Below are 12,513 nucleotides of genomic sequence, written 5' to 3'. Positions count from 1 at the left end.
TGCAGGTCTCCCCTGCCAAACCAAGGAAACACCACAGAGCCAAACACCAGCCCCAGCCCCTCGCTGTCCTGATGGGAAGGGGGCTGCTGTGCTACCCTGTGAACTGGGACAGGGACTCAACTGAACCAAGAGAGTGTGGGCCAGGCCAGTAGCTGTAGACCCTGTGGTCAGTGGGGTGGTAAGGAGGCCCTGTGGCCTGCAGATGCCCAGGTTTCACACTTCTAACTCCCAAGACATGTGCAAGTTCCTCCTGGGGGGCCACAGACTGCTGCCAGGATTTCACAACACCACTGGCAAGCTCGGAGAGGGATCCCAGCCCATGGCTGCTGCAAATGCTTCCCAGCTGCTGCTGGCCCCGGGGAAGGTATGCTGGTGCTTCTGGCTCTCTCCCTCTTGCACCAAGCACAGCAGCCTGCAGTGCAGGCATGGCCATGCTTCCTGCCAGCTGCTGTCCGGGTCCTGGCTCTTCCTAGGGATGGCTCTAGAGGCACCTTCTGGGCCTGAGCTGTGCACAGGCAGGGCTGGGAGAAGGCACACGGCCAGCAAACCACTACCTGGCTGCGGTGTGGGCTAGGAATCATGTGGGGCCAGGCGCAGGGATGTGGCCACATTGCACCCGTCCATGGCTGTTTGCCTCTTCAGCCACATGGGGCCACACTCCCTTTCTGCAGCTGCAAGGGCAGAGACACTCTGCTGGGACAGCAGCACCAGGAGTGGTCCCATCTGCCAATGCCTAAGGCCCACCTAAGTGCTGCCACTCATGTAGGAACAGCTGTGTTCCCCTCAGTGACAAGGGCAGAGGGACACTGACGCAGTTCCCTTCCAAATGACACTTTCCCCAAAAAGCAGTGCCCAGGGCCACCCGTCACCCCAGCTGCCACCTCATTCAGCTTACAGGAAAAGGGAAGGAAAAGTGGCCTGATGAAATCCCCTGCAGCTACAACGCAGAGACAGCCCTTGTCTGCCCTGGCTGTGACACCCTGATGAGATCCCCAGGAGGGTGAAGAGAATGGGGCAGGATCTGGCCAGTCATACCCTCAAGGATGCTCCTTCTCATAGGAATGCTTGTCACCATGTTTCAAACACATCCCCAGTGAGGTGCTGGGGATAAAGATTGGAGCTTATCCTGTGGGGTAGCCTGAGGACAGGCTGTCAGTGTGGTTGGGCTCTGGTGTCCAGGTCTTACCTGCTCCCTCAAATACTGAGATGGACCCAGTGCTTCAACTGGAGACCCCTCTCCACCCAGGGAGCAACACGGCTTGGAAGGACACAAGGTAGACCAACAGAGTTGGAGCTCTGACCTCTCCTCAGCTGCAAACCCGGAGCTTGGATGTCCCCAGAGCCCCCAACACACTGCGGAGGGTTTGTGTCACAATTAGGGACTGGGAGCTGATGACTGCAGCATGAGGCCTGCCTGGGGAACCGCACACAGTGACTTCGCCGTCCATCTCCTAGGCCGGGGCTTGCAGCACCCTGTGGTGACAGTCCTTTGCCACCAGGTGCCACTGCCGAAACACTTGCACCACGCCTGCCGCAGCAGAGCCAACACTTTACAGGAGACGACAAGGCCAACGCTTTACTGAAGACGCAAAGGCCAGCTACAGAGCTGGGATTGCTGCTCAGCATCCCTCCACCGAGCCCAGGGCATGTGCCCAGCCAGGAGCACTGCTAGCAAGGGCTGCCCAGCACCCGCAGCCTCCCACGTCCCTCCAGTCCGGTGCAAATGTCAGTTAAATAAACTCAATGCCTTCATATTTCACACTCCCGATTCTGGTCTCAGGCAGGAGGAAGCGTCCATCCAGCGTGAAGGCCATGATGTAGCTGGCGACCTTGCCGTTGTCCTCTTCTGATTTCAGCGCCACAATGATCTGGTCGTCTGTATTCGGGATGAACTTGAAGGAAGAGAAGCCGTGAGTGGGGACCACCTCACCCACACGTCCCACCTTAACGTCCCCGAAGTCCTGGGTGGAGCTCAGCAGCAGGTTGGTGCCTCGCCGCTCGTCCGCCTGCTCGTTGTAGCGCTCGTGGCTGGCGCGGCGCGGCAGGAAGAACCAGCGCTGCAGCGTGTCGCTCCAGGAGGCAGACTCGTGGATCAGGTAACCTGCAGCAGGGAGCAGAGGCTGATGGCACCTGGCAAACGGGGCACCCACCAGCCCGCTGTGGGTCCCTTCCCCATCACAAAGGCACCACAGCTGAGGAGGTCACAGGCTGCCCATACAGGCAACTGCTGCCAACGTTCCTGCCTCCGCCTGCCCTGCTGCTCATGCAGCAGCTCCCCCTAATCTCTCCCAGAGCTGGGCAACAGCACTCTGGCACAGCCTTCCTCTGCCCATGGGCCTGGCTGCCAGGCACAGCATTACCTGAGCCAATCACCAGCTGCCTCTAGCACAGACTGAGGAAAAAACTGGCCAGGGCAGGCTCTGGCCTCTCTACCAGGACAGCAGGAGGTCTTTAGCCTTCAGCATCCTTTAAATCTCACACCAGTCCCAGTACCTCTGTCTCAGAGCCCGCAGAGGGTGTGTGGCACAGGGTGGCAGGAGGGAGTCTCACTCAGTACCTGGGGGGCGAATGCCTGCTGCAGCCCTCAGTGCGTTGTAGTTGGCCACCCAGTTCTCATGGCCCACATCGCCCTTGTAGCCAATGACCTTCACCCACTCAGGGTTCTCATTCACCACCTCCCCTGTCGTTGTGGTCCACTCCTTGCCCAGTCCCCCCACGTAGAGGTGCTCATCCTTCACTGCCAGCCACTCTGCCTTGAAGCCTGCAGTGGAGAGAACAGCACAAGCTGGTGCTCACCCAGCACATGGACATCAGACCAGCACTCACTCCCATGCAGGCAGTACCAGGAAGCCTTGTGCTGGGCACAGCCCTCCCTTACATGGCCAGCTGAACCCCAGTAGAAATTGATCCCATCTCAGCTGGGTTTACAGGGTCACAGAAAAAGTGCACCCCACCTCTGCAAGCCACAAAAAGCAAAGGGCTTCCCTGCTGTGTCTTCAGGGAAGGATGGAGGAGCTCACCTTTCCCTACTGTGCCATCCCCATCTGGGAGGATCACCCAGGGCACCACCTTGTTGCCCTCAATCTGGTAGACCACTCCTGTCCGGTCATCCACTGCATACAGCTTCCCATTGAAGACAACCAACTCGGACAGCTCCATGCCCCTGCCCTTCTCAGCCAGGTGGGACTGCAGCACGCTCTCGTCCTTGTCCCACTCCACTGTCACACTGTCCCCACTGTCCGACAGCACCAGGTAGCCCTTCTTCAGGTAACTGAACCAGGTGTGCTCCTCAGAGCTCCGGGACTTCGTGTCCAGGTCTGCGATGACTCCGATGCGGTAGCGCACGCCCTCGGGATTTCTCTGCGGTGGGGACAGTGGGTAGGTGTCATTGTAGCGGTCCCCTGCCTGCAGGCTGAGCTGCCAGTTGTGAGGATTGGGTGGGCTGGGCCGGGCAGGAGAGGACCGGTGCAGGCAGAAAAGCAGCAGCACAAACCCCACGAAGGCTGATGACAGCACGATGGCCTTCCAGCGCAGTCGGAAGCGGGGGTCAGCCCCCTTGGTCATGGACGCGAGGACAGGCAGACCACCCACGCTGATCCGGAGCGGGCTCATAGACTCATGGCAGGGTGGGACGGGCATCAGACTACAGGCGAGGAGACCCTGGTGGAAAGAGGAGAGGAAGCAGGTCAGAGAGCTAGAGCCTGGTGTTGCACTGGGCTCAGGGGGCTGCAGGGCATGATCATGAAGGAGAGGCAAGCAGGAGAAGGTGCTGCACAGAGTCTTGCACAGGGAAGAGCCAGCATGTCATGGGGGGCTGCTCTGCTGCTAGAGCCACCCATAGCCCCTTCTCAACCCCTCCCTGCACTCCCAGTCCAGAATGAGCCCTGGCATGCCAACAGGCACATACAAGCTGCTCAGCAACTCTACCTGCCCAGGCTCTGCAGCAGCCCAGGCAGGGAGCTAAGGCCAGGGACCTGTCTTGGGGTGTCCCCACACAGCCCCAGGAGGAAGATGAGTGAGAGGAATTTCATCTGCCTCTGAAGCTGCCAGCTGGCCTGGCCCAGCTTCCTCAGCTCACAAGGAAATGGCCCTGCCGGTGAGTTTGTTCTCAGGCCCCGCGGCAACACTGGCAGATACGTGGCAGCTCCGCCCAACCAGGATGTCAATGCCTGAGCAGGAAGAGCAATGCCATGTCCAAGGGAAAAACACCCCCAGCCTGTCCAGCCTTAAACTCATTGCAGCTCCCCGATCCTGCCAGGCTCACAGTCAAAGCATCTCCTTAGGCAGAACTTGTGTGTGGGCACCTTCAGCCTACTCACAGCTGTGCCCACCTACAGGGCCAGAGCACCAGCAGTGCCTCCTCTTCCTGCCACTTCCCTCTGTGCTACACAGGGGACGTGGCAGCTCCTTGGGCTCCTGCGGACAGCCACTCCAAGCTATGCAGGGAGCAAGCAGCCCATGAGGAATGGAAACTGCCCCAGCAGCACCTGCACTCACCTGGTGCCATGCAGCATGGGGCAAGGACCCCCAGATCAAGCCAATGCAGAGGAGTCCTCAGGGTTGTCCCCAAAAGGCCTGGCACTGGCTGTGGTGGGGCCTCGGGCCTGGCACTGGGTACGGGCCGTGCTCCCCGCAGGCAACCGTGTCACTGGGCTCTCAATGTGCCTTTCAGCAGCCCAGGATGCAAACAGAGACTGCATTGAGCATGGGGACCAAGCCCCAGGCAGGCGGGCATGCTCCTGGCCACAGCCAGGGCACGGGAGAGTCCATGAGGGGTGGCTGCTCGCTCTGTAACCCTGCTGCAGTGGAGAACTAAACCCGGACCCTCTAGCATCACCCTCGGCAGGGCCGCAGAGACCCTGCTCAGTGCACTGGCCCCGACTGCAGCTGTGAGGTTCCAGCATCCACCTCGAGCCCCCGGCCCTCTCGGGCACGGACGTGGGGTCCCCTGGTCCCCGGGGTGTGATCACGAGGTCCCCCGGACATGGATACGGAGACCTTGCAGCTCTGCCAGGCGTGCCCTTAGGAACAACAGAGCCCCTTCCCCGATCCAGCTGCCGAGAAGGCGGCACCACCCGCCCTATACAGGGCCTAGAGAGCCTCCGTGTCCTCGGGACCTCCCGCCCCAGGGCACAGCCTCGGGGTCATCGACGCTCCCGCTCGAGCAGGGTGCTCGGGGCTCACGGTGCTCCCACCCCAGGCCGGTGGAGACCCCCATCCTGCAGGCCCGCCCCGGCTCGGCTCGGATTTAGGCCGCAGGACCCCGGCCCAGCTCAGCTCCGCGCCGCCCCGCTGTCCCCCGCCTCGGTGCCCCGCTGTCCCCGCTCACCGCGGCGCCGCCTGGGTGCAGCTGCCCGCCTCCCCCGCCACCGAGCGCAGCAGCCGCCGCCGTCGCCGCCTACAGCTCCCGGCGGCCCCCGCGAACCAGCACGGCGGCCGACAGCGGCCAAACCACGTCGGGCGCTCCCTGCAGCCTTCGCGCACCACCGCCGCTGCCGCCCCGTCCGCAGCTCCAAGGGGGCTCCTGGGAACTGCAGTTCCATTCCGCCCCTTGTCCGCACCCGGGCTGGCTCGGGCCCGCCTCGACCAGGAGAGAGAACCCTGCGCGCACGGGAGGTTGGCGCCCAGCAATGGTCGCTCCCTGTAGGGGCTGGCCAGGCTCCGGTTCATCTGAGGCTGGGGAACGACCGGTGGCTCCCCTAGCATGAGGCGGGGTCCTATCTCCCGAGCCAACGGTGGCCTGGATGTACCCCTTGTCCCCTGGCCACATAGGGTGCAGGGACAGGTCAGGCTCGGCGGGTGTGGCTGCCAGCAGCCACCTGCGGAAAAACCGTGGCCAGTCATTCCCAGTTGAAGTTGAGCAAGCTCAGTGTCCGTGCAGCTGGGAAACAGCTGGCGGCTTTCCTAGCGTGGGGCAGGGTCGTGCTGTGAAGCATGGCTGCAGCTGCTGGAGTCCCAGCCCCCCGAGCCGACTCTCGTGAAGCTCCCACCATGTGCTGCTCCCGTTCTATGACCTCGGGCCAGCGGCAGCCGTGGCCACGGGCCCGGCGCTGGCAGGCACTGGGAGCTCACATGGTTAACGGCAGCCGCCCGCGCCGCTGGGCTCACATCTGGCAGTGCGAGGGTGGGAGGGCTGCGCCTCGTCCTGCTCCGCCGCTGCCTCCTTCGCTCTCTATAAAGTGCATTTCCGCCCGGGCGAAGGAGGAGAGGCCGCGGGAGCAGCAGATCACGGCGGGCAAGCTCCCCCCTGCACCCGGGGCTGGTAGGGCGACACAGCACGGGGGGGATGCTCTAGGGAAGAAACGGCAGCACCAGGAGGGAGCAGCCGTGCCCCAGAGGTAGGTGAGGGGCAGTTTTGGGGGAACCCTGTAGGCCTGGGCACCAGCACTCCAGAGCTGCACCTCGTTGTGTACCCAAGGGTGGGTGCTGTTTGGCCATGGGCACTGTGGTATCGGTGTGGACTCAGCTAGGATCAGCTCTGCCTTATCTGGTTCCCTGCTGCATAGGCACATCCAGCAAAATCCCTGCCTCAGCTGAGCGAGGATCCTATCCTGCTTGCAAGGGGGGTGGTGGGACCACAGAGCTGAGTTTGACAGTCCTCCAAGGACACAGCCAGATGCACAACAGCTGCAAGTGGACAGTACTGACAGGGTTACAGCTGGAATCCTGCACTGTGGCTTTTCCAGCCTTGCACTAATCATGTGCCCAAAAAAGCCAGGACCCATGAACACAGAGACCCAGAGCTGGGCTTCCCTGGGGACATGGTGGCTGCTGGGGTCCCCAGCACAGTATCTTGTTGGTGCAGTGGGAGCTGAAGGGCTGTGACCACTTCACCACAGCAGCCCCATGCAGCTCCCACCCAGTCAACATCTGGAGCTGCACCATTCTGGTGGCGCAAATGGCTCGGAACCATTCCAGCACAAGATAGAAGCAGCCATCCCACCAGCACGACCCTAGAGGCACCTTTGCTTTGGTTGCTTTGACTCAGGGCGGGTTGTATCCACCACCCTGAGTGGGTAGGACAAGGCAGGTACACAGGTCCTGCCACCCTGAGCTCCCTTATCCTTCCCCAGGGTTTGCCCTTGTTTCATCCTGGTCTTTATCACCTTCTGGAATGTATTTCAGGATGTTTTGACTTGCAGCCCCAAGGCTTTAGCAGCCACTGAGTTTAAATCTCCAAAGTACTCCTGGAGAACGCCCAACACTGTCAGGACAAACAGCGTTCCCTCAGCAGGACTGTGTATGCCCGTGCGTAGCAGGCACCTCCCACTCAGCATGCCCACAGGGTGCTGGGGGAGACCCATGCTGGGGGCCCAACAAGCTGCTGCTGAGTGCCCCACACACAGCATGCTCGCCTTCATTTCCAGCCCTGCGACAGCCTGGGAAACGTGCTGCCTTTCTCGGTGGGAATTTCCTGCTGAAGGATTTCTTCCTGTGGAGCAGTTCCCTGCCAAGCTGAGTTTTCTCCAGGGTTGAGCCTGCTGCACATCTCAGGGGAATGTCTGGCTTGATGATACCAAAGCTGAGTGAAAGCCATGGGCTTCCCAAAATCCCAGCAGGCTGCGTGCCATACTCGTAGCATGTAGTAGGCACAGCTGGAGACCAAGCAGGCTGAAGAGATGCAGGGCTAAGGGTCCCCTGGGTGATATCTGTTTGCAAGATCCTGACTGGCCTCCTTCGTGCTTCTATCTGTTGATTCACTTCTCCTCTGCCTGCCAGGCAGGCCAGGGTGCAGGCAGGAAGAACGCAGCACAAGGCTGCCTGCATGCAGTACCTACAGCACTGCCTCTCCCTACACCTGGCAGCACCAGCATGACACGGGCAGAGATAACAAAGTGAGAGGCACTTGGGATGTGCGTGAGGGGACAGGCCCTTTGCAGGGTGGGAGCGGGAAAGCCCTTTGGAGCCCTTCCCCATCCCTCCGCCCCTTCCTGGCCCCAGCCAAGGTGACTCATGAGCCAGGCATCCACCCTGGCCTCGAACGCCCTCCACACCCGCTGCCAGAGCATGTTTGCCTGGTCCCTGGATCCCACCAGCCCCTGTGCCTGGGGGAAAAGGCTAACAACCTGGCAACCACTGAATGGGGACACCAGTGTTTGGAGAGCAGGTGTTCACAAACCCACCAGGATTCTGCTCCAAAACACTTCCCCACGGCCTGGCACACATCTGGTATGGGGGGCAGTGCTGTGTAGGGCACTTTGTCCTTTTAGGCAGGAGCTCTGGGATCCTGGAATACCCCATCACAGAATCACAGAATTAACTAGGTTGGAAAAGACCTCTGCGATAATCGAGTCCAACCTATCACCTAACCCTTCTAATTAACTAAACCATGGCACTAAGTGCCTCATCCAGCCTCCTTTTAGACATCTCCATGGAGCATGGCCATGCAGTGAAGGGGGAGGCTGTTGGAAGGGTAGAAAGCAAAGGCTGTGCCCCGTTGGCCAGGCACCCAACAGAGACAGGAGCCTAGTGAGCAGCCTTCCCATCCCAGTATGGCAATATGGGACTGGTCCCACCTCAGACCCTGCTGCTGTGGGATGTTAAGCAGCTGGGCAGTGCCACATGCATGCTTGGTCATGGCTGTCTTGGCGCCTTTGGGGTCACAGGGTAAAGTGCTGCGTGCCCAGCCCCATGCCTCAAGCAGATAAGGCTGTGATAAGGCCGGGAAGGGCAGCAGAACTGCCCGGGTTGGGCCATGGTGCCACCAGCTACTGCAAATATTAGATTTGGCCCCACACAGGATGTGGACTCCCAGGAAGCTTTCTCCCTATGGCAACTGGCTGCCAGCCTGCGTCCACATCTCTGGTGAAGTTGATCTTGTCTTCTTGCAAGCCCTCAGAGCAAGGGCTTGCAGGGTCTGGGGTACAGGAGCCCCTTGCATGGGTTCTGTGCAGCCTGAGCTGCGGACGTCCTTCTACACACTGGGTCTGGAATGCAGGCGCCCTCCCTGGGCAGGTCTGGGGTCTCACACAACAGGCAGAGATGTACCACAGCATCGTGGTATCTGCAGCTGATACCCTGAGCTCTTGGGTATCCATGGAAGGCAATTGAAGTCAGGCTAAGTAGAAGCAGCAGCACTTGGCCTCAGTCAGAGGCTGCTGCTCTGCTCCAATCTTGACCCTCTGGGAAATTCCCTCTTCTGTGCATACCAAGGCTCTGGGAGATCCTAGAGTGTTGGTGAGCTCTCTGCCCTTGTGCTGTCTCAAATGTGTGTCTGCCCAGACACTCACTTGAGCATCTCTGAGGCACAGAGGCCAGCTAAAAGCAGCTATTTAGGTCCAGATGGTTCCTGCAGCTGCAAGAGATGGATGTGCCCACACTGCAGATTGTGCTGGGGAGGGCAGAACAGTGTTTTGGGGCTGCAAATGCAGCTGTCTGGTGCACCAGGTCCTGTCAAGGTGACAGTGCAGGGCATAGCCAGGGTGGCACAGCAGGACATGTCTGCAGCCTCTGGTACACTCAGGCCTTGCTGTCCCACTCAGCTATCCCTGGCATCTCACAGAACACTGTGGCAGCATGGAGGGGCCTTGGGCACTCAGTGTCATGCTGCTTTACTGCCTGCTGCTGCCCATCCCTGCGGGGAGCCAGACCAGTCCTAGCCCTGACCAGCGTTTGCAGATGGACCCTGAGGAGGAACTGTCCCAGCACCATGCTGCCAGGTGAGGGGACCCTGGGGCCAGGGCATTTCACACTGGGGGCCGGGGCAGCCCTGGCACTGCAAAGGGCCCCGGCCCCCACCTGTAGCTCCCTGTTGCGCTTTGCTTTCTGCCCTCCCCAGGGCCATGCGGGAGCAGAAGGCGAGCAGTGCCCAGGAGCTGCCCCCACTGCCCCGCTGCGTCCGCTGCTGTGAGCCACCCGACCAGCGCTTCTCCTACTCCCCGTACCAGCTCGTGCCTCAGATCAACGTGACCATCCTGAAAGGTGAGGGCCAGTGGGACCCTGCACTGTGGCAGTGCCTGTGGCTGCACCTGCAGTCCAGTCAGCCCATGCTACCAGGTCTGCCAGCATCACCCCAGGGTTAGCACAAAGCTGGGAGTGAGAAGCTGGTGCCTGTTGTCCAGCACCTATCACAGGCAGAGGGGAGGTGAGCAGAGGCTGGTGGGGTCCCTGCTCTCTCCAACCCTTTCTGTTGGACAAAGAGGCTTCCAGGGCACTGGATTTAGAAATGGCATGCACCATCTCTCACCACAGCTGTCCCTCCTGCTTTGCCCAGGTGAGAAGGGAGACCGTGGTGAGCGAGGCATGCAGGGCAAGTTTGGCAAGACAGGGGTGGCTGGCAGCAGGGGCCACACGGGGCCTAAAGGACAGAAGGGCAGTGTGGGTGCCCCAGGGGAACGCTGCAAGAACCACTATGCTGCCTTCTCCGTGGGCCGCAAGAAACCCCTGCACAGCAACGACTACTACCAGACCCTCATCTTTGACACGGAGTTTGTCAACCTCTATGACCACTTCAACATGTTCACGGGCAAGTTCTACTGCTACGTCCCTGGCATCTACTACTTCAGCCTCAATGTGCACACCTGGAACCAGAAGGAGACATACCTGCACATCATGCACAACGGGGTGGAGGTGGTGATCCTCTATGCCCAGGTGAGCGACCGCAGCATCATGCAGAGCCAGAGCGTCATGCTGGAGCTGCGGGAGCAGGATGAGGTCTGGGTGCGGCTCTACAAGGGCGAGCGCGAGAACGCCATCTTCAGCGACGAGTACGACACTTACATCACCTTCAGCGGCCACCTCATCAAGTACAGCGGTGACCCCTGAGCACCTGGTCCACCCTGCTCCTTAGGATGGGTGTCCAAGGAGCCCCTGCTGCCTTCTCACCCCAGGCATGCCACCTACCATTGAGCTGTTAGCCCTGCGATGTGCCACTACCCTAACCAGCTGCATGAGTGTGTGAATCCCACCCCCCTCTGCTCCTCGAGGCTGATAAGGTGCACCTGGAGGAGCTGAAGCCATTTCCAGCCTCTGTTGCATTTTTGACCAAGGCAGCAGCTGCTCTCCTGGGCTGGGCAGCGAGCTTATCTCCACCAGAACCTGCTTCCAAAGGGGGGGTTTGCTGGGGCCCAGGCGTTCATGGCATTAGCTGTGAGCTGTTGCTGGTGGAGTGGGTTTGACTGATAGTGTGTGGCGGCACAGACGCATGCACTGTGTTCCTCCCTGGTCTTGCTTGCGCTGTGCTGTGCTCCACAAACTCCTGGAAAAGTGCAGAGGGTGTTCAGCATCTAGTAGGAAAGGCAATAAAACCACTAAGAGCTCCTCTGTGCTTCTGCAGAGCTGGATCCCACCAGATGCTGGGGCATGGTGCTGGGTACTCGCTGGGCTGACACAGGGGAGCAGGTTGCATCAGTTCTTCTCTGCATGTCCCTGTCACAGGTCTCCCCACTGCAGTCTCTGCACCGATGCTGCTGAGGGGCTGGCTTCCCATCGGCAGCCCTGGGTGCAGGACCTTTGGCCTCAGCTGCTTTCTCTCCATTAGATTATCTGCTGGCCAGCCTTTGTATTTTTGTAGATGTAACAGCAGAGCAGGGCTGGGGCAGCAGCAGCAGCCTGTCCCCCACCCTCTGCACAGCTTGTGACCGCATTAAACAACCCACGATTCTGAGTCCTCCTCATGCTTTCAGTGTGCCCTTGTGCTTCGTATGCATGGAGGCTACAAGCAGTTCAGGGCAGATTTCTGCTCCTGGAGTACAGCGTCTCCCAGAGAGCCACAGGCTGTCATGGTGCTGCCAGGCAAGGGCTTGGAAGGAAAGGGCAGAATGTCCCTGGAGAGCCAAGGAGACTCAAGTCGGGCCCTGCAAGGACAAGCTGCTTCCTGAGGGCCGGAGAGGACCAAGAGCAGTGACAGACCCATCAGCCTGGGATGCAGGCTAGGGGTGGTGCCCAGGTTTACCAAAAACCGGGATCAGTGAGCAGGTCCATGGTGATGAAGTAGGTCTGAAGTCAAGCTAGGAGGCCAGTGGTCAGGATTGGTGGGTCACTGGCTGGGCACAGCAGGGCTGCAGCTAGAGACCAACACACTCCCCCCCCAGCACAGCAAGGGAGGGAGGGATAAGGTCTGAGCTTAAAGCCCTGGCCCCATAGGTGGGGTGTAGTAGCAGCCCAGGGGAGGCTGATCAGGTCATTTAGGGCTGGCGGTGCCTCCAGGGCCTTGGCAGTGCTGTCCTGTTGGGGGGAATGAGGGGGGGCAAGGACCCTGCATTCTCTGCTCACGACTGGCCCAGTGCCCCGTCACAGCCCCACGGTGCGGTGAAGCCCATGGCAGCACCCGGCCCCTTGGGTGCCAGGCACAGCTGGCACTGCTGGCGCTAGTGGAGGGCACTGTGGAGCGGGCCACCAGCTGAAGACCTGCTCGCCCCCGGTTTGCCCAGCGGGGCCTGACTGGGGACACACACCACACGCTGGGACACGCAGTCCATCCCCGGACACATGCCCCCTCCCAGGACACACGCTGCGTGCCACCACACGCCCCCATCCCGAGGCACAGGCTCCGTGCGGGGCCGAGCGCGGCCG

At 60.6% G+C, this 12,513-nt stretch overlaps 2 protein-coding genes across 6 annotated transcripts; one reads left to right on the top strand and one right to left on the bottom strand.

Moving 5' to 3' along the window:
- Positions 1-1,561: 1,561 nt before the first annotated feature.
- CANT1 (calcium activated nucleotidase 1) lies at positions 1,562-10,655 on the bottom strand. 3 transcript variants are annotated; one of them, XM_064150774.1, is made up of 4 exons: positions 10,543-10,655; positions 3,021-3,660; positions 2,558-2,761; positions 1,562-2,101 (listed from the first exon to the last, which is right to left on the bottom strand). In XM_064150774.1, exons 2-4 carry the CDS (start codon positions 3,637-3,639, stop codon positions 1,731-1,733), a joined length of 1,194 nt encoding a protein of 397 aa, XP_064006844.1. In that variant the 5' UTR covers positions 3,640-3,660; positions 10,543-10,655; the 3' UTR covers positions 1,562-1,730. The 3 variants fall into 3 exon arrangements, with proteins under 3 accessions (XP_064006844.1, XP_064006843.1, XP_064006845.1); XM_064150773.1 differs by lacking the exon at positions 10,543-10,655 and adding an exon at positions 5,330-5,438; XM_064150775.1 differs by lacking the exons at positions 2,558-2,761; positions 10,543-10,655 and adding an exon at positions 5,330-5,441.
- Positions 6,167-11,605, top strand: C1QTNF1 (C1q and TNF related 1). Of its 3 annotated transcripts, none has more exons than XM_064150790.1 (4): positions 6,167-6,338; positions 9,503-9,659; positions 9,779-9,921; positions 10,214-11,605. In XM_064150790.1, the coding sequence occupies exons 2-4, from the start codon at positions 9,517-9,519 to the stop codon at positions 10,762-10,764; spliced, it is 837 nt and encodes a 278-aa protein (XP_064006860.1). In that variant the 5' UTR covers positions 6,167-6,338; positions 9,503-9,516; the 3' UTR covers positions 10,765-11,605. The 3 variants fall into 3 exon arrangements, with proteins under 3 accessions (XP_064006860.1, XP_064006859.1, XP_064006861.1); XM_064150789.1 differs by having other exon boundaries at positions 9,483-9,659; XM_064150791.1 differs by lacking the exon at positions 9,503-9,659.
- The last annotated feature ends 908 nt before the right edge of the window (positions 11,606-12,513 follow it).

The sequence above is a fragment of the Pogoniulus pusillus genome, chromosome 11, assembly GCF_015220805.1.
Source record: "Pogoniulus pusillus isolate bPogPus1 chromosome 11, bPogPus1.pri, whole genome shotgun sequence".
NCBI classification, from domain to species: domain Eukaryota; kingdom Metazoa; phylum Chordata; class Aves; order Piciformes; family Lybiidae; genus Pogoniulus; species Pogoniulus pusillus.
The sequence above is the reverse complement of the archived record's forward strand: the minus strand, read 5'-3'. Positions and strand labels throughout refer to the sequence as shown.

Bases quoted from the DNA above. Each gene is read 5' to 3' on its own strand.
- CANT1 (XM_064150774.1), bottom strand. From the start codon at position 3,639: ATGCCCGTCCCACCCTGCCATGAGTCTATGAGCCCGCTCCGGATCAGC. The intron at 2,762-3,020 runs GTGAGCTCCTCC...TCTCCACTGCAG, and splicing joins GGATGGCACAGTAGGGAAAG to GCTTCAAGGCAGAGTGGCTG. The intron at 2,102-2,557 runs GTACTGAGTGAG...TCCCTGCTGCAG, and splicing joins AGCAGGCATTCGCCCCCCAG to GTTACCTGATCCACGAGTCT.
- C1QTNF1 (XM_064150790.1), top strand. From the start codon at position 9,517: ATGGAGGGGCCTTGGGCACTCAGTGTCATGCTGCTTTACTGCCTGCTG. The intron at 9,660-9,778 runs GTGAGGGGACCC...TGCCCTCCCCAG, and splicing joins TCCCAGCACCATGCTGCCAG to GGCCATGCGGGAGCAGAAGG. The intron at 9,922-10,213 runs GTGAGGGCCAGT...TGCTTTGCCCAG, and splicing joins CAACGTGACCATCCTGAAAG to GTGAGAAGGGAGACCGTGGT.